This window comes from Grus americana, chromosome 6 (assembly GCF_028858705.1).
Source record: "Grus americana isolate bGruAme1 chromosome 6, bGruAme1.mat, whole genome shotgun sequence".
In the NCBI taxonomy this organism is placed as follows: Eukaryota; Metazoa; Chordata; class Aves; order Gruiformes; family Gruidae; genus Grus; species Grus americana.
The window spans coordinates 41,634,782-41,659,151 of record NC_072857.1 but is presented as its reverse complement, the minus strand read 5'-3'; the positions used below and the strand labels follow the sequence as shown (position 1 = coordinate 41,659,151).

At 40.2% G+C, this 24,370-nt stretch overlaps 1 protein-coding gene across 4 annotated transcripts in view; it reads right to left on the bottom strand.

The window, feature by feature from the left end:
* TRAF3IP1 (TRAF3 interacting protein 1) overlaps window positions 1–22,931 on the bottom strand; it is a 43,390-nt gene extending 20,459 nt beyond the window's left edge. The window contains exons 1-8 of one of the 4 annotated variants that reach the window (XR_008577682.1): window positions 22,741–22,897; window positions 21,825–21,893; window positions 17,426–17,587; window positions 15,440–15,580; window positions 14,813–15,283; window positions 13,523–13,600; window positions 6,793–6,868; window positions 1,597–1,695 (exon numbers count right to left, since the gene is read on the bottom strand). Coding sequence is in view for 3 of the 4 variants with exons in the window: in XM_054830328.1 (XP_054686303.1) it covers window positions 1,597–1,695; window positions 6,793–6,868; window positions 13,523–13,600; window positions 14,813–15,283; window positions 15,440–15,580; window positions 17,426–17,587; window positions 21,825–21,893; window positions 22,741–22,863 (1,219 nt within the window). In the remaining variant the exon portion in view is untranslated. Of the gene's footprint in view, window positions 1–1,596; window positions 1,696–6,792; window positions 6,869–13,522; window positions 13,601–14,812; window positions 15,284–15,439; window positions 15,581–17,425; window positions 17,588–21,824; window positions 21,894–22,740 lie in introns of all 4 variants that reach the window. The other 3 variants (XM_054830328.1, XM_054830329.1, XM_054830330.1) reach the window with 3 other exon arrangements.
* Window positions 22,932–24,370: the final 1,439 nt, after the last annotated feature.

The following is a 24,370-nucleotide window of genomic DNA, read 5'->3' as shown; positions in this document are numbered from 1 at the left end:
ATGGAGTGACCATGACGTGCGCCTGTTCCTCCTCCTTGCCACAGCGGGTTGCATTTACGTGCACATGTCTAAAGAAAGTGGAACCTAAGTAACTTCAGGGGTGTATCAAATAGCTGAGGCAGGCCAAAATGCCCTCTTGCCAGAAATCCTTAATCATATACTTATTTAAGAGTCTGCCATGGACTAGCCAGTGAGGATTCCTAATGCAGGACAAGGGAGAAAATTCATATGCTGACAAATCCTCATTTTAGAAACAAAAAAACCCCACAAAACCCCAAAACACAATGGAAAGGTTCAGAGCCTCAATGCTCAGAAACAGAATATAAGACTGAAGAAGAATGCAGAAATAATACTCCAAAAGATCCAGGAAAATAGGTTTATTTCAGCCAGTAAACACTGTGTTTAAAATCCTATAAATGATTCTTTCTTTGGAAACTTTCGTAGCTTTCATTTGCAGTTAAAGACACAAGAACAGAGCAAGAAGGGACAGGTGATCACTGCCTTATGATTACTGCCAATAGCATCCAACTTAACTATCCGCAACGACTGTCCTTATCAACTGTCATAACTGATTTCACGTTCCAACTGTGAAAGCTATTGAATGTGTGAATGACAACTTCATCTCCACAAGAACTCAGGGAAAATTAATGTTCACTAATGCAATACCATGCTACACTATCTTAATTAATAAAGCTGAAAATAAAGAATAGTCAGTACAATATTTGGTTCTTATACCACCCGAGTATCCAATCCAAATCAGTAACGAACTTGGGGGTACTCCTCTTACATACATTCAAATTAGACATAGAGGAATAGAAAGCTCTATTCCATAACAGATACGTTCCAATAGACATAAGAGCTCCAAAAGATTCAAAGGACTAAGCGTGGAACTTCTCCCTGTTGCGTAAGGTCACACAAATGTCTTGGCCAACCGTCTACATTTCATTAGACTGACACAGCCATGAGGCCCTGAAGGCCACAGGTGGATTGGGAAACAGCCTTTGACCTCCCACAGACACAGTGTCAACCCTTCCAACTAGGTCAAGCACCTGGATCTGGAGAAAACAAAAATGCAGCTTTTTCTTTAAATCTCAGTTCTTCCTACATTTTGCTTCTATGGCTCCACGTATACTGTGGCTGGATACAAATACCTCATTAACAACGTATGTCTTGGGAGCTATATACAACTTGGAATACAAAAATGGAGAAATAAGTACGCAGAGATGGAATTTTCCTCTAAAATCCTGTACAATGCAAACACTAAGTGAGAATCCCAAATACTTGTAGAAGAAGGCAATGTGCAATGATTCGGTTCTTACAGAACAAGTCATCAAAAGGATTCAGACACTGTAAGCACTGGCCTCTCTGAAAACTTGCATAAGAGTAAGGAAGAAGAGAATATAAAGTAACTATTTTATCAAGGAACGTACATTTTTCAAACGAGGACATTATCACAAAATGTGATTAAAACACAAGGCAGCAGCTGGATTAAGTGTAAAGCACCCTCCTTAAATCTTTTAGCTGCATGGATTCAAGTTTGACCCCAAAGCACTCAAGTTAGACTTTCCAAGGCAGTCAAGTTTTTATTCTCCCTACCTTTCTGTTTTACTGGAAGTCCTGGGTCAGCTTTCTCTTGTGGTTTAGCAACGTTGTTCTCTGAAATCTTATCTGCCATGCTCTTTGTTTCCACGGTTCCTGTAACAAAATGGTTTATAGTCAAATGAAACCAAAGATACAATAAAAATTTAAAATAAAAAGCCCTGCTAAATACCTGTTACACTTACTATTTCTTTAAGGACTACCCTAGTTTAATAAACCATCTTGAGCGTAAATAAATAACACTCAAAGTTCACAAAGACTTTTTTACGTGACCGCTGATTGAACTCCTTATCTTACTGCAAAGTAATGGCAACTTCTTCAATTCAGAAACGATTTACAGATCTTATTTATTAGCCTATAGCTAGTGAAACAATGCAATATTTACCTAATAAAGTCTAAGTAATTGCTAAAATACACAATATTGTTTGTATACTATTTGGAATGCATAATGCATTTTGGTTTGTTTCAAAGGCTTTCACTTTAAACACATTTCATACTAAAGCCATAAAGAAATTTCAAGCGAGTAAAACTGATTTCTGGTAGCTGAACTCCACAACTTGCTGATAATGCCATAGAAGAGCCTAGTTCACTTTTGACACTACCTAAACCAGGTTCATTTTTGGGGAAAAAAAAAAGGGGGGAAAAAAAGAAAAAAGAAAAAAAAAAAAAAAAAGACAGACCATTTCGTCTACCAATTACCTTAAATTAATTTCCCCAGTTACAACAGGACAATGTTGACAAAAGCGAAGTAACACACAGTGGAAGCAAGCTGAAATATTCAGGTATACATCTGATTTCTAAATTATCTACCCTGGGAGAAGACACATTCAGGGCAGAAGGACACAAAGGAGAAATGATTCGTCACCATTTGCACATCATTCCTGAAAATATACCTGTACATTGAACGCACGTGGTCAAGAAAAGTTAAACTACTCATACAGTTTGTCAAGATACATACAGAATGGGTAGAATACTCATATTAATCTTATCATTAAAAATATACACACACACACGTTTGTTTGGAGTAATTTGTTCAGTTCTCAGGTAAAGAACAGATTCACAGGGCCCCAACCTACAGCCAGGACAGCTCAGGTAACGTCTCCACCACCAAAACAAATAAGCAAACAGTTTTGATAGCACAGGAAAAGATTTACTAGACACAACCCTGCCTAATGCTTGAGTTGAAACATCCAGCACTTCCAAAACCAGCAATGAAACTACCGCATGCAGCATAAAACTGAAGCTTTCAGGACAGACAGATCAATAGCAGAGGATCTACTATTCCGCCCATGCCACGGAAAGCATACGCAAAGATATATAGTCCCTTGCAGTAGAAATACTGACTTCTACTCATTTAGGAGGAGATTCATGCGAAGCAGAGAAAGGTCAATCAGCACGTTAATCTACCTGTGCCGACTAAGGCCAGGCTGAATTGTCATTTAATAAAACTGAAACAAGCATTTAAACATTCATCATACGAGTTCCCCATAAGGTCTGGAGCTGAGCAGAAAAGCCAAACGAACGCTTGACTCCATCATCTCCATTTAGAAACTAATTCAGGGTCTGAAAGGAAACCTGTTCAGATCTCAATTAAAAGCAACTGCAAGTTTAAAAAAAAAAACAAACTACGTTCAATTCATCAATCAACATTTAAATTAGCAAAAATGGTCTCGATCGCACGATACAAGTTTTGCTGCAAGGTGTGCTGCAACTATAAAAGCAGTCATTGCCTGTGTAGTAATAAATGTAACAAAAATTGTAAAAAAAACCCCAGATTTGTTCCAATACCACTAGAAATTTGTTCATAATAGAGGTGAACAAATGCTGGTATAACTTGTTTTAATTACTAGGATAGCAAATATACCCGGTTTTGCTTAACTACTCCTCCATTCACCACTTCAGCTTTGTTTATGAAAAATTTAGTCATGCCGCTAGCCCTTTTGTGTTCTCTCGTCGTGAATTTATTTATCTCCGGTTAAGTATTAGAAAATAGAGACAGCTTTGATCATCGTCACCAGTAACTACAGAGACCTGTGCACAACAGGCATTTTACTACCCTCTGGATGACTCACCGGAGCACCTATGAGCCCTACTCACCTACTGCAGCTCTGAAATTGAAATTAGGAGTGCTGCATCATGAAAAAAAAAAGAGTGTTTTAAAATATTTACCTTAAAGCCAAAACACAGGATAGGTTGTTTAACTGTTATTTCATTTATTGGAAAAACCGAATCCTGATTTTAAAGAAGGGATGATCCTATAAAATGGGGCGTGTCTGGTCACTGTAGTTCAGTGCCAGTTCAAGCTACAAAACAAATATTCCCAATCCTGGGAAATAAAAGAAGTTATAGGATCAGCTAAGGATCACTAGGTAGTAAAATAAGACTCTATTTAATGGAATCCAGACAGTCTTTTTCAACTGCAGAATTATTAAAACCTGACAGCACATCAGTACATGAGATATGACGTAAAATTTTCAAGTACCAACCTGAATTAAGCTCCTAAGCCAACAGACGTTCATATCCAAAGTGCCACCAGATCTTTTCCAAGGTATTTAAGGTGCCTAAACATATTTTTAATTTTTTTCCCAAGTCCTTTTGAAAACATGGCTATTGATTGTTCTGAAAACACCACCCAAGCTCTGATCTAACTTCAGTATTTTGCCCCAGACACATGGAAACCTACTAAAACAGAAACCGCAAGAAAACATGGATGCTTGGGAAGACACACAGCAACATGCAATCTCTTCACATAAATTAATAATAGTGACACAGGAAGATTAAGTGTATGAAGATCTTAATGCTTCCTTCGTCTAAACAGTACCAGTCTTTAGCCAGACTTAGCTATTTTAACAGGTATCAATTCACAGGTGTTATTGTATCTTCTGAACTGAGATGTTAAACTGATTTATGTACAGTGGTTTCTTCATTACAAATAAAATATCAGCGCCAAAGGCATAAAGCCGTTGAAAGAAAATTTGAATCATCGTAAATAATCAGGTCACTGAAATAAAAGCAGGGTGGAAAAGGCATTTAAATACAGACAGAAACTGCAGTTACAGTCGTTATATGAGGTCTGGGTACCAGCTGGTTTTATTCCTTACCTATGTGCTTCTCTAGGCTCTTCCTCTTGGCTTTCTTATACAAAGGGCTAGCAGTACTAAGCTTAGGTTCCTTCCCGATGTGAAAGTATTAAGGACTTGGGATATTCTGAAGAGAATCTAGTTTCCAATTAGTATGTAAATACAATATTTAATACACTTACATACAAAAGCTGGTGACATAATCAATTGCAATGAAGCACCTTAACAGATAAAATCATTTATTTATTCACAAAGCCTGGCACAACTGTCTGTTCAACTCAGTTAAAACCATCTTGAGACTTAAATCTTCACTTAAATCTTGTCCAAAGAGACAAAGAGAAATGATTAATGCAGGCGTGAGGCAGATGAGGAGGAAACATTTATTGATGATTGTACCATTTGTTAAATAGCTCCAGTCGACAAAGACTCAGAAGAGATTATCATCCAAAGGCTGGTGAAGCAGCCTGTGATCAATACAATTACAGTTTATATCAATCCACTCCCTAATGAGCAAGCATGAATACCATAGATCTATCATCCCAAGTGACAGTACTGACAGACTTAGCAGGGAAGCAAGGACGAGATGATTTCGGAGCTACCTCCCCACCTCCTGCCTGGACTCCCAGCACCAGGATTCAGTCCAGAGTCCTGGCACTGCACACCCATCGGGCTGGTGGTCACCATGCTACTCCTGGCCGGCACAAAGAGATGGGCCTTTGACAGATTCTCATTTCCTGCTGATAATTCCTCGATAAGAAATAAATATCTGGCCTTCCTTCCCCAACAATCTCAGCAGAAACGCCAGAGGGCTTGGTTCCTGGTTGAGCTACAGCGGGAGATGACGTGGGATAGGATTTGGTACTGACGATACCCAGGTCACCTTCCCTGTTCCCACCCAAATCACAAGGTCCTAGGCCTGACACCAGCCCAAGTCCAATACAGTTGACCACAGCTGTAATGACGGACATGAGAGAGGGTCAAAGATCTACAAACACGTGCCATCATTTCAATACTCGGAGGAATCTTCTCTATCATCAAATGCCAAAGGTTTTGCTTAACACCTTATCTTAACCTGTTCTCCAGCTTACACCTGGAGTATTTTAAGTGTCTCAAGCTATGGAAATCACTCGGAAAGGTTTGGCTGGTCTTGAATTCACCCAACCATCTTTTTGCTGAAGAAACCTCAAAAAGTTTAACACAAATGCAGATGGTTTAATATACTGCTAATTAAACAAACACCCAGGGAAATTCCTTTTTGCGCTGGCCAGTACTCAGTTAATCTCAGGGAACGTTCCTTTTTTGTTTTGTTTTGTTGGTTGGGGTTTTTTTTTGACAAATATGATCTTTTCATTTATAAACCCAAAATTTCTAAAGACAAAACACTAGGACTTCAGCTCCTTGAGAAATGATTGAAAAATTCAGAAAATAAATGAAGTTTGGATTCCCTAGCCAAATTTAGAAAGAGCACTCTTCCCAACTATTAGTAAATGATAAAGTTACAAATTCAGGGTTCACAGCTGTATGATTTATCCCTACAGGAAAAGCACATCCTGCCTCATAAATGTCTTTCATCTTATTAAAACAACCATAAACAACGTATCTTAAGTCTGTGCTGAATATTGCTCTGCTGCAAACATATAACAAATCTTCACATGTGACTTTATGTAAAGGTAACATGCAATAATTTTATCAACTCAGACATACTGTCCACTAATCCTCAGTGACAGAAATAAAAACAACCAAAGTTTTGCAAGGCATATTTGTCTAAACTTGCTAGATTATTAAGCAAAGAAACAGTTCTTGTGAAACTAATAGGAAAAGAAATAGTTGTAGACCAACTAAAAAAGCCCATTCAGAGAGAACACAATAAGTATCAAGAGCAAGCTGAATTTATGGCTGCAATTGTGCATGAGGAACACGAGCAAACTAAACTGAGCACCACTTTCTATGTATCAAATCCATGTAGAAAAATTGCCTATTGGACTCATAAATGCAGACTGGGAATATAAAACAAGCACTGAAAATAATAAACACGGATATTTAAGTATTTATGCCATTCCTATTCAATAACCCTCCAGCATATTATTAGAAATAATATCCTCCCTCTAGTTACCTTCTCCTCCGGGTTTGGCGTGTTGCCTTGATCCTTTTGTTGAAGGTTGCCTTGATATTCCCGCAGGACTTTCACTCTTTAAAAAACAAAAAGCCCACAAATGTGTATCATTGTATATAAAAAAAAATATATATATATAAAATTTACTTACATGTCTTGCTTTTTTATCTATATGTATTATACATAAAAAATATTCCCTTCCAAAACTGACCCACACATATACGATTAAGAATATATCAAGTCTATTTTCCTCAAAGTCTGCAGGTATTTTTCCTGGATACATGCTAGCTATTTTCTTTTAAATGAACTTATATGATTAGATTTCATTATTGCAAAGACAGCTTCCAAACGTCAACTAAGAGTATCCAAGGCAGAGCAATCTTGTGGAACCTGTAGAGTATCTGTGATGCCACTGCTGGTCTTGGCATACAGTGCTTAGCTACCAGTGAGCTACCAAAAGGAGTAAGACGTTTACAATCACCTATATGTTTCAGCTACATCAGATACACAGTTCCTCTTTCCTCAAACTGGAGGAAAATTCAGGACACTTCTGAGGACTCTGACCTTAGTCCGAAAGTGATTCGGAGAGGCCAGGAAATGAAAGCAGGCAAGCGCACACAAGAATTCTTTTGTTTTCTCTGGATATAGCTCGCAGTCAAGAACACCTGACTGACGATACCTTCTGCAAGCAGGTCCGTGACAGCTGCCGCTCCTATAGCTAGCGTATTCTACAGATTTACTACTTGGGCCCAAACACCTCCAGAGAAGGTGCAAGGTGTCCAGGAGGACTCCTGGCAGCCCAACAAGACTCCTGGGTATGGGATGAGGGTGGGAAGGAGGCAGTCCATCCCCTTAAACCAATCTTGGCTAGCAGAAGGAGCAGACTTGGCAGTGGACTTGGCAGTGCTAGATTGACAGTTGGACTCAATGATCTTAAGGGTCTTTTCCAACCTAAACGATTCTACGACTTCTCCTTGCTAGAGGATGAAGCCAGAGGATGTAGACCAGAGGATGAAGCCAATGATGGGATCTGCCCCACTATGCACGCACAGAGGGCTCCTCACTTCTTCCAGTACTGTAATTACTAATAAACCAGTAGCTTCCCACATGCCAATCATGCTTCTAATAACTTTCCTGTCTTTTTACCTAACTCCTTGATTTCATTAGTGACATTTATTGCTAAAGAGGAAGCCACCACCTCTGAATGCAACAGATGAAGTACAGGTGATTTATAGAATACCGGTTTATGTTTCTATGCTCTCTCTCCCTGTAACACATCATTCAAAATCCCAAAATATGTTTAGCACCTCACAGGATTTCCTCCATATCTGCTTTATTGAAGTTTGTGTGAATTAACAGTCCATGCAGTCTACGTTCAAGATTTATTGTCAACCCTGCTGATAATGACCATATCAATAACGTAAATGAGAATTACAAACTCTGCCATTTCTATGCAAATGTTAACATTATACGTTCCTATAACCTGTAAGGGAAAATTGTCAAATTACATAATGTAAAACATCCATTTTCCATGATACTTTGCATATAGGACAATGGACCACACACGTCACAATGGAAAATAACACTACAAGATGTTTAAAAACATAGGATACTGGTAGGCATATGTACCCAACCTACTTTAGGTGACCACGCAAGAGAAACATCCCACCTCTACAAGCTTACAACAACATACTCACTGGCCCCAGAGAGACAGCTACATGAAGGGGAAGGAAGTTTAGATCTCAGAAACATAACGATAAGTTTGCTTTGAAGGCAAATGTTGCTTTTTTATATGCTATAAAGCACCATGAGCTCAAAAGAAGTTCTTGACAAAGGGGAAATGCAGACAATCACAGTATGCAAACTGTGATAAACTGAGAAGTTGAACTCTTTGGAAGTGCTTTATAGCAAAGTGAGCAGTCTACGCAAGTCAGCTTCAACAGTTAGTTTAGGTCCTTTAGAAACTACATCTCCTTCACCTCCATGCCTGTAATATAATGTGCACACTCAGAATTTCAGGTATTTGATCAGCCAAAAGAAAGTCCCTTACATCCTACGCTTCGCAAAAACCTAGCCGAACGGACAGTACATGGTCCTGCTTCGACGTAAAGTAGTTTTGACTTACGCGATCTTCACTGGATTATTACAATTATTATTGGACCCACAACCAGAGCTACCAATATTTTTCTTTCAGTCGTTAGGAAATACTGGCATGTTATAAAGAAAATCAGACAGAAGTCCAAAATGCACAGCTAATATTGAAGTGGTTAATCTTAGTTCATCTTAATTACTACCACCTTTCCCAATCACAACATTATGCAAGGAGCAAAAATAAAGTCACATATCATCAGAGCCTGGCTCTACGGGCCCACAGGCCACATCTGGTGCTCTCAAACTTCAGCGGCTCTTTGGGTGACGTAATTATTAGCACAGGTGGGGAAGGAGTTGAGAATAGGTGCTGAGGCTTCTGGTGGAGTGGATTCAGTCATTTATTTATGTCAGGTAGTGACTACAAACAGTGCTTAATGTTTTCGTAGAGCCACATGTGCACACTGGCAACAGGTGCAAAGTAAAAGCTAAAATTTAATTACTGTGGTAGCACACAAAAACATAAATCCCACAATATTTATGATTTGAGTCTTTCCAAAGGGAGATAAAATAGGTCATTCTCCTTCTTACAAATTCAGAGGCTCCAAGACTTTGAAAAGCAGTCACTGGAGCCATTAAAAAGAAATCTTACACTTCATCTCACACCATCCTGGAAAAACAACATATTAAAGCAGAATCCTAGATGGATGTATGCACACTTCCCAGTTTTACGTAATTACGTTTCTATTTGGAGACGATAGAGCAGCCTGCTGTAAACCGCCCAATCTGCTATTTCGTCCTCATTATTAACCTTTAAATAGGTTGACTTTTACTTTAAGACATAAGAAAACAATGATTTCTACTGTTTCAGCAGGTCAAGAAGAGGCATATGCTTAGAAAATACATCCTGCTAATTCCTCCTCCTTTCTGTGCAACAACCAACCTCTATAGTCATGAAAGGATGTCCCGAACAGTTTCTATCAGTGACTTTTTACCGCTCTCATAATTAATTTTGTACATGCTTAACATACATCTCCTCTAGCCACGGCCACGCCATGTATCAACAGTCCAAGACAGAAAAAACACTCCTCCTCAAGCAAGGGAGAGGGACAACTCACTATATAAATACACCACTGGGATTTTCCCCCTCTAATTAATCAGATCCACCAATAGTTCATTAATAATAAACAGGAATTAAGTCTGTGAATAAGAATCTAACTCAATCTTCCCTCCAAAATGTTTCGGATGACTTCTAATCAGATCCACAGTGCCAGGAGGTATATTTCCACGTATAATGTAAATAGTATGTATATATATAGAAGTTTTATATAAATAAAACTATGTAAACAAATACACTTCTTAATTTTGTGCAACAGACTCTTCCTCAGCAAATAAACACAGCTCATGACTACTGCTTTATACTGCAAGCTATGTATCACTCAAAGCTTTTCTTTGCTGTTTCCCTCAAACTGTCTTTATTCCCAATATTTATTGCTAAACCAGCTATCATTATTAATTTATTAGCGTGCAACAGCAACAAGGAAAGATCTCTGTTTGCTAAGGTCACTTTGACTGCTGTGGTGATAAAACTGATTAGGAAAATATCAATCAATTATCTTTTCCTCAAATGAAGGTTCACATGGTCGTTTTCTACTGGTGTTGGTTAATTAAAACCTTTTGAACACAAAAAATCTTATGAATAACTGACACCAAAAAGAGAGGGACAGCACCGGAACAAAAATATTTGAACCACGTCCAGTAGATTTCCATGGAACGATTCTTTCTGCTGCTTCTACAGCAGTTATGTCTTTTTCTCATTCAGTAGTTGTTTCATTATATAGTCGAGATGAGTTCCAACAGCAACAGAAGTTCATTAGATATGACTTAGAGGCTGATTCAAGTGACCAGTTCCAGAGCAATACAGTTTGTAGGGCAAAAATAAAAGTCATTATAGAAGTGGCCAAAAGTGACAGGATATTACAAAAAGCTTTAGCCAAGAGTTATGGCAGCCGTCTGTAAAATGGAAGAGACTTTTCCAATGCGTTTGGCCTTAGGGGTAAATGACATACCTGTTCTGCAGCCACTTTCATCTAAACAGCACCATACGCTCAGAAGCTCCACGACCTCAATCATCTTTTGTCAAAAACAAAGTTATCTTTATTATTTAGAAGGTCAATCAGTCACGCTACAAAGCGTCTTGTTTAAAATGGACTTTTACCTGAGATGGACTGAGAGCTAAGAGAATACAACTCAACTTGCTCTGATCACAGAGTTTTGTACAGAACAGCAAGCCCTGAAGCAGCAAGTAGTCTTCTCCTGACTGCCATATGTTAGCCAAATGTCTCTTCTTAATTCCTATTTATACTTGCTTTCTTTTAGTTCCAGAAAATTATAGATACCCATGTGATGACTACTGCATGCTGGGTAACATACAGAGTTTCTTTAGTACCAGAAAAATACATTTAAATAAAAAAACCCCAACACAAGTCAACCTGTCAAAATTTAAGTAGCATTTTAGAGCTGGCCTCTGATAATCAGCAGCAAGAAAAATTAAGACTTGCATGAATACAGACAGAATCTTATTTAGACTTCTCATGTTAGAGGAGCACAGCCAGAAACTAAACTTTAAGTGATAGCTTTGCTGTACATGTAGAATATGAAAAAAAATCTAAATTAATTGTTCGCTAAAGTAAATGCAGCATAGAAGCCATTCAGCCTGAAATTCCACGGACACCCCAAACAAAACAAAAGTTCCCATTTCCCCATTGCTTTCTCCCCCCATAAGGACTGTTTCCATATCCTTATGCTGCCAAGCAGCGTGTTTGAAGAAAGGGCCTAATTCAAACACGGAAGGAGATGAAAATCAAGTGGAAGACAAATAGCTCATTACGACATGAAGTCACGTTAGACAAGGCTTGGAAAGAAAGAGAAGCTGTGGCTAGGAGCACGAGGATAAAGAGAGCAGGACTAGGAGCCAGGGTAAGCAAGCATGACAGGAACAAACCAGAAAAGAAGAAAAAGTCAATCCTTAGGGCAGAAAAGAAAATGTTAGGTACAGGCATATCAGCTACTGCTCGAGAGGGGCTGCTTGTTTCACTTGTATTTTATATTTACAAAAAGCTAAAGACAGACGCTGAGGATTTATTCATTATGCAGCAGAAACTACAAACTAGGATTCAATAGCCTTCACGTGCGTAAGGACATAAATTGTTCCTCTTCTGTTTAATACACTTGTTTCACTGCCACATGACTTAAATGGAGTTACAGTAGTTTAAATCAGGGTAAATCCCTGGAAATAAAGCCATGACCCTGCTATGAAACCACTGTGAGGACAGGAAGATCAACTCCAGTCCATTAGATGCACTTTCCAATTTTTCATGCTGGAATGTCCTCTAAATCACTTTGTGCAGCTATCTTAGCTCTCCAGTTCGAAAAATTCATTGAGAACATTTTCATTTCATTTCTCTCTTCCACAGCCTTAAGATGCTGACCATTTGTCATGCACTGGTCTAATGTGTGTGTTTTCATTACCTGAAAACTAAGCAGCGTCTACTGTTATGCAAGCAAGTAGAGGAAAAGAATGTCATCTAGATTTAAGGTAATAAACCCACATGCCTTGGAATCACTCCCAAAAGCACTTAAGACGGGAAATGAAACTTTACTGCCCTGGTGTATTATTGTGGTGCCCAAGAGCACTACGATAGTTTGGGATGAGGCTCAGAATTTCCATTAGAGACCCAATTTGCAGGAAGTTTAACTTGGCCATGAACATTTGCTTCAGGCTAAAAACTATTTTATAAGCTCTCCCTCCAAGTGCCAATAATTTAAAAAGTTTGGTTGGATTTCAGTCAAAGAATAGCTATAAATTTGTCATCTCACAGAGAAGACACAATGATGTCAGCTGCCCGTAGACTCCTAACAGAGACTCCTGCTAGACTTGGGATCCTGCCTATTTTTTCCCAGGCTGAGCTGCTTTAGGTTAATTTATTGAAGTCTCACTCTTTAAACATTTAGCCATATGGCACGATAATTCCCCAAATTGCCTCAGGTCATCAAGGAGCAGCAGATGCAGACACAATGGTATCACAAGCAACAGCTACTGTTCAGAGGCAAGCAGCGAGTTGCTATTCTACCCTACCATCATCCAGCTCCAAAACATGGGCCCACACACAACATTGGACTCCTTTTCTTTCCAAAATAGTAACTTCTATTAAAGTAAAAAAACCAAACCAAACCAAAACAAAAACCAAAAAAAACCCCAAACCCACCAAAACCCCACACCAAAAAAACAAAACCCAACAAACAAACCCTAACAGCTTTCCAGGAAAGATTCAGAGGAACAAAGAGAAAACTTGAAAACTTTGAACAAGTATTCTTCCTGAAGTACCCAACATACCAATACACAGAAATAAAATCTGGAAAATTAAATAAACTGAGTACACTTTTTAGCTCAGAGAAATGTAAAAAACAAACAACCCCCAAAACACCCCAAAACCAAACAACCAGACAAGCATCTATTTTACAGCCCTAAAACTTTTCATCTACCTGCCTTTCAATTCTACATGCCTTTCACGCGGACTCTCAAATCATTCTAAAATGCAACACTGAATATTCACCTTCCCAGATCTTCTGTACTACTAACCTCATTATCCGGCTGGCACTTGCTGTCTTTACTTGGCCTCTGCATTTTTCGAAGTGCGGATTCCTCAGAATCTGCGGACTGAAAAGAAATTAATTGCTTTAGATTCGGCGTCCTGACGAGCGAGCTGCTTACCTGAATAACGTGAAAGGGGAGATGAGCACAGAGTAGAACTGAGCACATTACAGCAGTATTCTTATCCATCTACCTGCCCTCTTCACCTCACCTCTCCCATGCAGGAGACTAACCGAGCAAAATTGACGGTTAAACATTGTTCTTTCTGAGTGATACCAGGAAGGTAAGAATCCTTAAGGCCAGCAGACAGATACTGACAGAAGTGTTTTCTCTCATCTAACAAAATTAAGCTACTCCCTAACAGAAGCACCTTTGATGCCCATTAATCCCAAATTTCTCTCGTGAACCAGCACACAACAGAACAGAAAAGGAAAATAGGAAATATTTAGAGGAGGAAGAGAGAAGATAAAAAGAAGAACAAAATGAAAGGCAATGAAGAGATGGCTCTTAAGGCAGTTTAGGACTTTACACTGAGAAGGTCTGAGGAATGGGGAAATGGTGGACGTGTTCCTTCTCAAAGACGCAACATGATGCGCAGAGTCCACTGCAAATAGAGCACCCTTGTGAGAATCTAGATGGGCTTCCCAATAGTTCTTTCAAGAGAAGAAAAAAAAAAAAAAAAATCAGGCTGGAAGCAAGCAGCTTAATCAAGAAAGACAGAAAAGAAAAAAATACAGATGTACAACTCCATCCTGTGTGTCCTGCTACAGAAGAAGTAAACTTAAGAGAGATATTAATAACCAGTTGTGGCCCAAAGGAACTCTCTTCAGCCCTGTCTTCCTCAAAAGCTGGCTACGGCTGCAACAGCAGCACACATTACTGGGAAGACACGTGAGGATATAAGTACACAGTTCCAACAGCTGCTGCCACCCCTCTCTGCCAAACATAATGTAATGCAATCAGGAGAATTCAGACATGCATAGTTCAGAAAAGAAACTGCTTATTAGGTGTTCAGAAAGCGCAGTCAGATGAGTCTGATGGCTCGAGTCAAGATATACCATGACAGAGACATGAAGTTATACACACGGCCTCGGTCACGCTCTTAACAGATCAAATCCACACCGATGCTTTTACTTCCTAAGAGTAATTGCTGTTAAGGAAAGCACTTCATTGTTAAATGAGCAGAGAATACAAACACGCAAGGTCGTTACAACAAACATTCAGTCCCTACCACAGCACGCCAAAAGTTACTGCTCTCTGAAATAAGATTTCAATTACCTTTTTCTCTGCTTTATCCTTTCCATGTTCTTTTAAATGCTCCCCATCTTTTTCTCTGTCCCTGTGTCTATCCCTTTCCCGATCTTTTCCCCTATCTCTGTCTTTCTCTCGTTCTCTGTCCCTAGCCTTATCCTTGTCTCTTCCTTTCACTCTGTCCTTTTCTCTTCCTCCTTCATTTTTTTTCTCTCTTTCCTGTCCTTTATCACGGTCAAGGTCAGCTTCTCGTTCTATGTCTCCTTTTCCCTTGTTTTTCTCTGTTTCTCTTCCTTGCTTGGTTGTTCTGCTTTTGTTTCTTTCCCTTTCTTGTTTTTCTCCATCCTTAAAGGTGTCTCTTTCAGGGTCTTTATGCCTGTCTTCATTATCCTTCTGTTTATCACTTTCCTTTTCTCTTTCTTCGCCCTCTTTCAAATCTCCTTTGGGTTTTCTGTCTCTGCTTGAGCTTCTGTCTTTAATTTCAGTATCTCCTCTACCCTAAAAAGAAAGTAAAATCTAAAAATTAATTCCAATACATGGCAACTCTATCAGGCATTTACTTTCCACAGACAAAAATGCAAGCTAAAAACCAAACAAACAATAAACCATAAAAAGCAGTAGCCCCTGTACCCCACAAAAGCTGCAAATGCCTACCTCTCTATCTCTATGGCTTTTTTGTTCTTCTGGTTTGGAGTCTCTGCTTTCTTTATCTCGAGATTTAGAGGATGGAGGTTTCCCTTTAGCATCAACTCTTTCCCCAGCTAAGATCCGTTTTACAGCAACATCACTTGACAGCTGCAAGGAATAGAAGAACAGCATGGAAATGAGGAAATTATTTTATTAAATATCTCCTTTCTTCCCATCTCTGTCATCAACATAACTGGGGTTTGGGCCAGGAAGGTTTAAATAAAGCTTATATTTCTGCTCTTTTGGAAACATTCTTTCATAGAAGTAATAATGCTCTTTTATGTCAAACAGCTCCTTGTAATTCTTGTAATAATTTGATTATATGTGCCAGAGCTATACAAATACATGGTGCTTTTTATGTATTATAGCACAATAGCAACAACTTAATTATTTTTCAAAACGGTAAGGTAAATGACTGTCAAATCCTTATACCACAAGTGCTAGACTGGTTAAACACTCTTAAAACCACATTATTTGCATCCAGTCTTAGGCCACTCCACTTTCACCTAATACTTGCTCAATCAGCAACGGTCACTAAAGATAACTACATGAAGAATGACTTTCAATAAGCTGCAGGTACACTGCTTAAAAAGCTTCTACAACTAGTTCGTTTGCTAAGACAACAAGCAATTATTAATTAGATTATTTACACAGCAAGTTAACATCATGCTTTCATGTCCAAGTGGCAAAGAGTTTGACTAGATTAATTAAAAAAAAAAAAGAAAAGAAAAAACCCATCACGTTGCCAGGGAATTCTCCTTCCTGAAACAGGAACAGTGTTTAGATCACTAAAACTGATATCACCCTGGGGGCTGACTCCTGATTCTCTCCTGGTTTCTAAATGCAAAACTACGAAATTTTGTGGATTTTCATATTTGGACACAAACTTCTGCACATTAGCAACATTCTCCTGAATTACGTAACTCCAAGCACTGTGCTCAGCTCAGCACTAAAAGTATCAAGATAGAGATTGAAGGAAATCTTTTGCACAATACACATCAAGCACAATAAAAGCCAAGGGGCTAATTATTCTAGCTCAAATGGGTAAGACTATATCCTCTGGATATTAAAACTCATCCCAACATTCTACAAAGATGTTCCATCAAGCACATTTTCCAACTCGTCCAGTCTCTGTGTGTATGTTTATCAACTTCCCCCTTCCTGATCTGAAGCAATTCATAAGGAAGAAGCTCATAGCACTCAGCTAATTAAAACAAAATAACATAAATTTAAATGAGTAGATTATCAGACAGAGATAATCCAAACTAAACCTCCAGAGAGCCTGTAAACACAATTTCTTCACACTCATTAATTCAAGGGGTTTAGATAATACCTTTGTATTTCAAAAAATCTCTGTAACACTTATAAGCAAAGAATTCCTATTACTTTTAATGAAACAATTATTTTAAGAATGCAACAATTATTTCAAGAACTGCCCCTGCAGTTATTTTAACATGTTATCAAATGTTTCCTTTGCTGCATTTCCATACTCAAAAAAGTAAACAAAAAAAAACAAAACACACCAACAAAGCGGCACATTGGAAAAATTATTTTCATTACAGAATTAGAGATTTGACCAAAATTTTAAAGAAGATAAAGTCAAAGGTGGCAGCATCTGGTCATATAATTAGCATGTCTGCATCCAAAAGTTTTAAAAGTTAAAAACTTTATAATCTTCTTTAAATCTAATAAATGTTACTAAATGATCAATGAATAAGGTGAAAAATAAAAACCCGTATACATTAAAAGCAATAAAATATCCAGAACGTATTTGCATGGGGACCTGGCTCAAACTCTGCTAAGGATCATATACTATCTATTATTATTATTATTAAGTGGTAACCCAGCGTTTACCTTGTGTAATTAAAAATAGCAGATGAGTGTCAATAAATGTTGTAAATAAGCTCTGATAATATATCACCATGTGTATAAAATATATATGTGATGTCATACCTTATTTAAGCAACACTTCCCAATTGCTTGAAGGAATTCATTGGTTTTTTCAGGTTCGTGTCCAGCCACAACACGCGCCGGTTTTACAGACAGCGGCTCTCCCGTTACCATTACAACAGCGTCAATTGCCTTCTGAAGGAAGCTGATTTTGGCATCTTTATCCTGGTAAAAGAGCAATTAAGAAATAATATTGAGACTCCAAAATAATTCTGCACACCACCTAAAGACTAGAAAACCTCTGATGGGAAGAATAGTTGCGGAAAGCATCTGTACAACAAGAGCAGCAAGTGGTTTGTAAGGTCAGGAAAGAGGGCTGCCCCTGATTTATAGTTAGCTATTTATTTCTGATTAAGAAAGGACAGCTTTAATAACAGATCAACATTGAACTGGAATGACCAAAGTATAATTCTGTCTTTTTAATATGTTTATAGCTCCAGTGCATTTAAGACCACTCTAAGTCTTTTGGCACTCTATTTTCACAGATGCCATGATGAAGATGATGAAGTTTTGTTTAACAAATCCTGCAAGTATTACCAAAAGAATCACTAAAGAGTTACAAAGGCATTGTTAGAGCAGGTATTGCTTAGGACAGTTCTTGCCTTGAACCTTTTTCAGCACAGAAGTCCCAAAGTTACGGGACAAATATAAGTCTAAATTGAGGGACTTACATGCTTGTACACATACTTTACAAACTAGACTTAACAGTGAGTAAAGAAAACATACAAGAGAGGGTGGGAAAGAGATACAGGCACATATTTTTATCTCCACAGTTGCCAGATGTGTTTTAGTTTTATAATTATACTTTGCAAACAACTTTCTCCAAGTGCCCCTCAGTAGAGATGATGGCTTTTGGTGATTATGCAAAATCATAAGAAAAAAAGAAAGACAAAATAAACCAAGCCCCACCAAGTAAAATTTTATTGGAGGGTTCGTAGCCCAGAGAATGAAATCATGGTGTGAAGTCTCTGCAGCTGCAGAATACTTGGGGGGGGAAGGTTTTTATTAATAAAACATAATAAAATTCAAGGAATATTTACCAGGCCCAGCACAGAAGTCTACTCACTCATCCTTTACAGTCATGAGTGGAGATAAAGAAAGTATTTTACTAGCCTGTTAAAAAGTAAACCCATGTGAGAAGAAATCTGTATGCGTGTTTTAATAGGCATTGGTTCAAAAGAATACAAACTACAGCATTCAAAACTGGTAACTGAAAAGCAGACCACAGCCATTTCAGTTAATTCAGAGAAGGAGCAGTTGTAATTATCCAGTAAAACACCTGATTTTGTACTGCACTTACTGAGTATCTCAGGTGCACAGATCCAACATGACCTGGATCAAATTTGACAGACGTACCGATACAGAGGAAAGCAACAGAAGTCAGTATTCCCTCAGCTGAGCAAGGCCAGCTGGTAGCTCTATCTATTCCTCTGGCACTGGAGCTTAATGGAGCTGTTCACGTGGCATCTCGAGCCCCAGAGCCACTCTCCATAAACAAGATCTGGGTTCTGCTGCAAGCACGTGAATGATAGTTAAACGCGTGGGAAGATGGTCTCCAGGGTCAGGGCATTTCCCGTCTTTGACTCATCCTAAACAATTAAAACAAACAACTGCCACATAGCTGGGATTTTCAGATTGTCTCCATTAACATCAGCAGCACTTCACTCTCACCAGTGCATTCAAAAATAAAAAAGGAAGGGAAGGAAATACTGCAACCTCCTATTAAAATAATTGTCTGTCCTTCCAAAGACATATGCAATCTATTAATTTAGGGAAGGAGACAGGACACCATTCTAAACCAAACATGTTTCCAAATAAAGATCCAAAATTTCCTCCTACATCCTCATCATATTCAGCAGTTACATTATCAGTGCGGTCTGTCCATATAAGAAATCCTCAGGAACCCAATGAGAAATGTACGGTTCCCACTCGCATCAGTAAATAAAATTCTATCAAAATAGAAACAAATATCTGAAGCAGTGCTGAGAGCTTAAGAAAATATTTTTTAATAGATAGGGTAGATTTCAAAACAAGGTATGTCCCCTATTTCAAGTGGTAGGACTTTATATATATATAAAAAATATAAAGAGTTTGTGTGTGTGTATATATATATAAAAAGCTGATATGAAAGATTAAAAGAGCAAGCCTGATATCCAATCTTTCCATTTATAAGAGAAGAATTTTTTACTAGACCTAAGACGAACCTTTCTGATAAACAGGCAGACAGCAATATCATCCAATGTAGCTGGTAGAAGAGGTGTATTTGTTTCAGAGAAGTCCCAACAATTAAGGAATCCTCACACTTTAAATCCCCCTTACATCTCTCTCCAATTGATTCTATGACTACACATCCCTGAGACACACTAGAACTCAGCGAGGTCCACGTGCATGCCCTCCAGGCCAGATTTGGCTCATGGGATGCTTCCAGTCTGCCTCCTACATATCTCTGTGCGGGAGGAGAGGACCAGCTATCCAAGCAGAACGCATCATCCCAACAGCGAAGACATAAAAAGTAGCACAGAAGAAACGGTGGGTACTTCAGGACCCCACTGCTACATCCAGATGGGAGAGGTGAGTGGAAACTAGAAACGAAGACAGTTGTTGCACGTATGTGTGCATGACGCTGCGTAGGATGTAAGGGGATGTGCAGGCCAGGAGCCAGCCGCAGCCACCACAGAGGCTGGACCATGATCTTTGGGCTTTCCTAATTTCAGTCTCGTGATCTGCGACAGCACAGCCAGCTTGCAAAGAGCACCTGTCAGTTTTTCCCAGCCCACAGCAAGCAAGCTGTGGCCTACAGCTCTGGGACTATTTCACAGTGGGTACAAACCTCTTCTTTTTTCTGAAAGCATCCTGCCAGTTCCAAGTCCGTGCACCCACTGCCAGATCATCACACCAGGTGAGTATCAGTCCCTAGTGTTACATAAAGCAGATCACCCTCACATAAAAAACACATACAGCTATTCACAACACAGACTCTGGCTGCTGCTCTCAGACTCTAGCTCTCTGTGGGTAGTTTTGGTTTCTGCATAAAGATTACTCTCCTGATTTTCTACAACTCCGACAGAAATCAGAGTAAGGAAGCATCCTGTGACAGCCAAGTCTTTCTCCTGACCAGTGTTTTGACAAGGGGAATGCAAGCCAGAGATATTTTCCCCCATGTTACTGCATTTTGATCTCCTCTCCCTGAATTACTGAAAACTCTTACGGACTGTGAAAGAAATTCTCAAAGAGGTACTCAAGACTGGCGTAACTTCACAGCTATCACAGGATATAGATACAAACAAAGATCTACTCAGGAGTTGCTAGGAAATCTGCTTTTTCGATCCACAAACAAAACACACAGTGCTTTCCAAAGAAGCAGCAGCATGTGCTAAGCTGCTCTCCATCACAGAACCCACTGACAAGTTTCAACACGGACAGTATCCGTTGATTAAATAACTTAGATTTTAGTTATCCCGACAACAATAAGAACAGTCACAGAAATAAATGCAATAATTAGCTGCAAGTGCATAAAATATCCATGCAACTGGATGACAAGGCAGGCTCAGAGACCTTTCACGCTTTCAGTTGCTATGTTAAACAATCACCAAGGGATGTAGCTGCCTAACTAACAACATACAAACACTGCATCACTTGCCAAATAAGTGACCAGTTTCTAATCGAGTCAGCAGTTGGAGAAGTCAGCATCTCTGGCTCAGCAAAGAGGCAGAAGACAGCAGAAGAGCAGCAAGCAGAGACTAAAGTCACCCTTGTACTTCAGAAAAGCATTTTTCAGTAATAACATTAACCTCCTCTTTCAGTAATTAGCTGTTTGTATACAGTAATAAAGCTACCGTGGAATGCAAATACTGGACGAATGCCTCAGCAAGTCCTGGGATATTAAGCAAGAATATTTAGTGTATATATGTATACATATCTGTACATTTATACGTGTATACACACACATATATAAACCAATAAATATAAACCCATACATTCCACTGAGATAGCACAAGATTCTTTCGAAGCTGTGTGTGGATTTCCAGTGTTTGTGATTTATTATCGATGCCTAACTACTTCAAGGCATGTACTATCTTGCTACATAATGATTCCTTTCATCTGCAACACAACAGGATTTTGGAAACCTACATCTGGCTTTAGATGAACCCTCACTGTTTTGAAATCTGTAAAGAAATAGTTCTTTACATACCACAGCTTGTTTGCGTCGCATCCACTAATGTGATCTACAGGTATTTACCTCATGCATGATATAACCACCAGGCAATAGCTTTTACAATTTCTTCACAAAACTAAAGACAGGTACCTGACATCAAATGCAGAAAAGACCAAAAGTACCTTGTGGTGAGTTTCAAAGAATACTAATATTAAAGCTAAATAAACAAAGAAGTTTCATACCCACCTTAACATTATCTGATTTCAATTCAAAATCCGTGTAAAGTCCTTTCATAAAACCTGTCACTCTAATTACCTTCAAAAGAGAAGAAAAGGAGTAAGTTGAGAACACTTGAAGGCCTCTGTTCAATAAAGCTCGTGTGGTAATAGGAAATACATTGGCCTTACTTGCTCTCAGAGATGACACCTCGTTTAGAACTATTTCTAGAGCAGGTTCAGAGCTCTGCTGCGTCTCTGGAACAACGAGACTTAATCCTTGCTTACGGCTCAGGCCTCCCTTCCTATTTAATTCCATCTTTAACCTTGATGGTCGGTGAACCCGGGAGATTCACAGCGTAAACACCAGCACATGCATTTTAAATGCAGCTCTGCATTATTCCCTTATTGACATCTTTACGGGTGACTATATATAAAAGCAGCAGCTCAGTAACTACTAAAATTAACATTTTTTAATTTATTTTTTTTTAAATGGAAGGTGGAAAAACAACCTACTAGCAGGTTTCATGAAAGATCAAATGCCCAGCAGCCTGAGGGAAGGAGCCAGACCCCTCGTCTGGTCTTCACCACCACCAGCCACCCTAAAACCCTTGAAGTTTCCTCACTACCCTAAAACCCCTCAGGTTTACTCACCACCCCGAGCGTACCCCCTGTAGTAGTGACCTCCGTGCTGCACCCAGCCCTGTGCGGGCCCCGGAAAGGTGACAGGGTCCCCCCCTCCCGGGCCAGGGAGCGCTCAGGGCCCCAGCGGCCCCCCCAGCCGAGCCCACCCCCACCCCCCCAGGCCCTCGCCTGGGGGACCCCCTCTCCCCCCGCCCCCCCCGCGGCAGCCATACCCCCGCCCGCCAGGGGGCGGCCGAGCCCGCAGGGAAGGCCCTGTTGCCTAGCAACAGCGGAGCGGGCCCGCAGGCCGGTTCCCGGCCCACCTCGGTGATCACGTCGTGCAGGTAGCGGAAGGGCGGCTTACTCAGCAACCGGTCCGTTAGCGGCGGCTTACGGATCACTCGGCCCAAAGACTCCTGAGTCCGCCGCACCACCGCCTCGTTCATAGCGGCGGCGGGACGGCGGGACCACGCCGCCGCCGCCACCGGCGGCTCCGAGCATTCCCGGCCTGCCCCGCGGCGAAGGGCACCTCACTGCGCAAGCGCAGTGCCGGGGTAGGCGGTTGCTAGGCACAACGCGGCCCTAGCAACCGGGCCGGCGGCCTGGTTAGGCCCTGCCTTCCCCTGGCCTGGGGGAAGAGGCCTTGGAGTCAGCCCAAAGGCTCTTGGCCCGCAGAACTAGTCACACGCCTGCCCCTTGTTTGAATAATCTGCAGATAAACAGCGCTCAGAAACTTCAGTTGTATCTTTTGGTGTGTTTTTTAAATTGTTCTTGAAGTAAAGAAGTAGAAAATAAGAGTGATGGATGAGGGAGAAGGAGCCAATGTCAGGATTGCCCGAGCTCGCATCATATTCCCTAGCAAAGCCAGGCCACAGCCATTAAAGAAGAGCGCGGGACCCTCAGCACCATCCTCGTCTCCTGCAGAGACGTCCTCATCCTCCCCGTTGCCCCCAGCCAGCGTACTGCACGCTCCCTGCAACTTGCTTCGTCCTCACCCCATCGCAGCCCTCATCAACAAACAAAAACCAAGCTGTGCCCCAGCTTCCACATTGCTACCAATCTCCCTGACCAGATTCGGGAACCTGAGAAAGAATATACTGCTTTTCTGCTCGGCCAGTCATGAACATTAATGTTTGAAAGCTGAATTTCGACAGGGCTGTATGGGGGTTGTGCTGCCGTGCTTCAACTTACAACCCTGGAAGGATAGATCAGATTCAGGAACAAAAAAGAGACACGTTACAAAGTACATTTATCTGGTGTTAGTTCAAGTAATGAAAAAGGTTATTTTTTCAGCAAAGGAGGGGAAGCGGATGGCTTCCGAGAGCAGGTGGTTGAAGGGGAGCAATTTGTGTCTTCCCCCAACCCAAAACTGGTGGGTTGATGAGGTTCCCAGACAGGCTGTGACTACAGGGTCTGGTAAGCCTGGGAAGAAGAGGAGGTGTCGACAGCTTCTACATCCAAGGGCATCGGAAGAGGTCTCAGAGGAAGCAAGAGGAGTGGGAAGAAGCTGCTCTGGGGAAGAGGGTTGTTTGTTTTGGAATCGTGTGGTTTATCTGGATTTCTGCCACTGGCTCTCCATGAAGTGTCTGAGATGCCTGAGAAGGAATCTCAGGAGGTTTGTGAAATTCGACCTTTGGCATGCACATTTTGCTGAAGAGGTAGTGCCCCAAGGAAGCACAGCTCAATTTAACTGAAGAACCAAAAGCTAGCAACCCACAGAGTCTCCACAAATCCCTGTGGACCTAAAGGGAGTCATTGGAATTGAAAGACCACCGCAAAATAGATAGCTTCAAGTTTAGTCTGGAGACCTAGTCTTTTTGAGGACCTTGGACTAGAATTGTTCACAGACGTTGGGCAAGCCGAGACCAATCCTCCCGAAGACATCAATATGAATTTCAGCTGACCACACAGCATCAATACGAGACAAAGCAGCGTACCAAATGGCTCAAGACA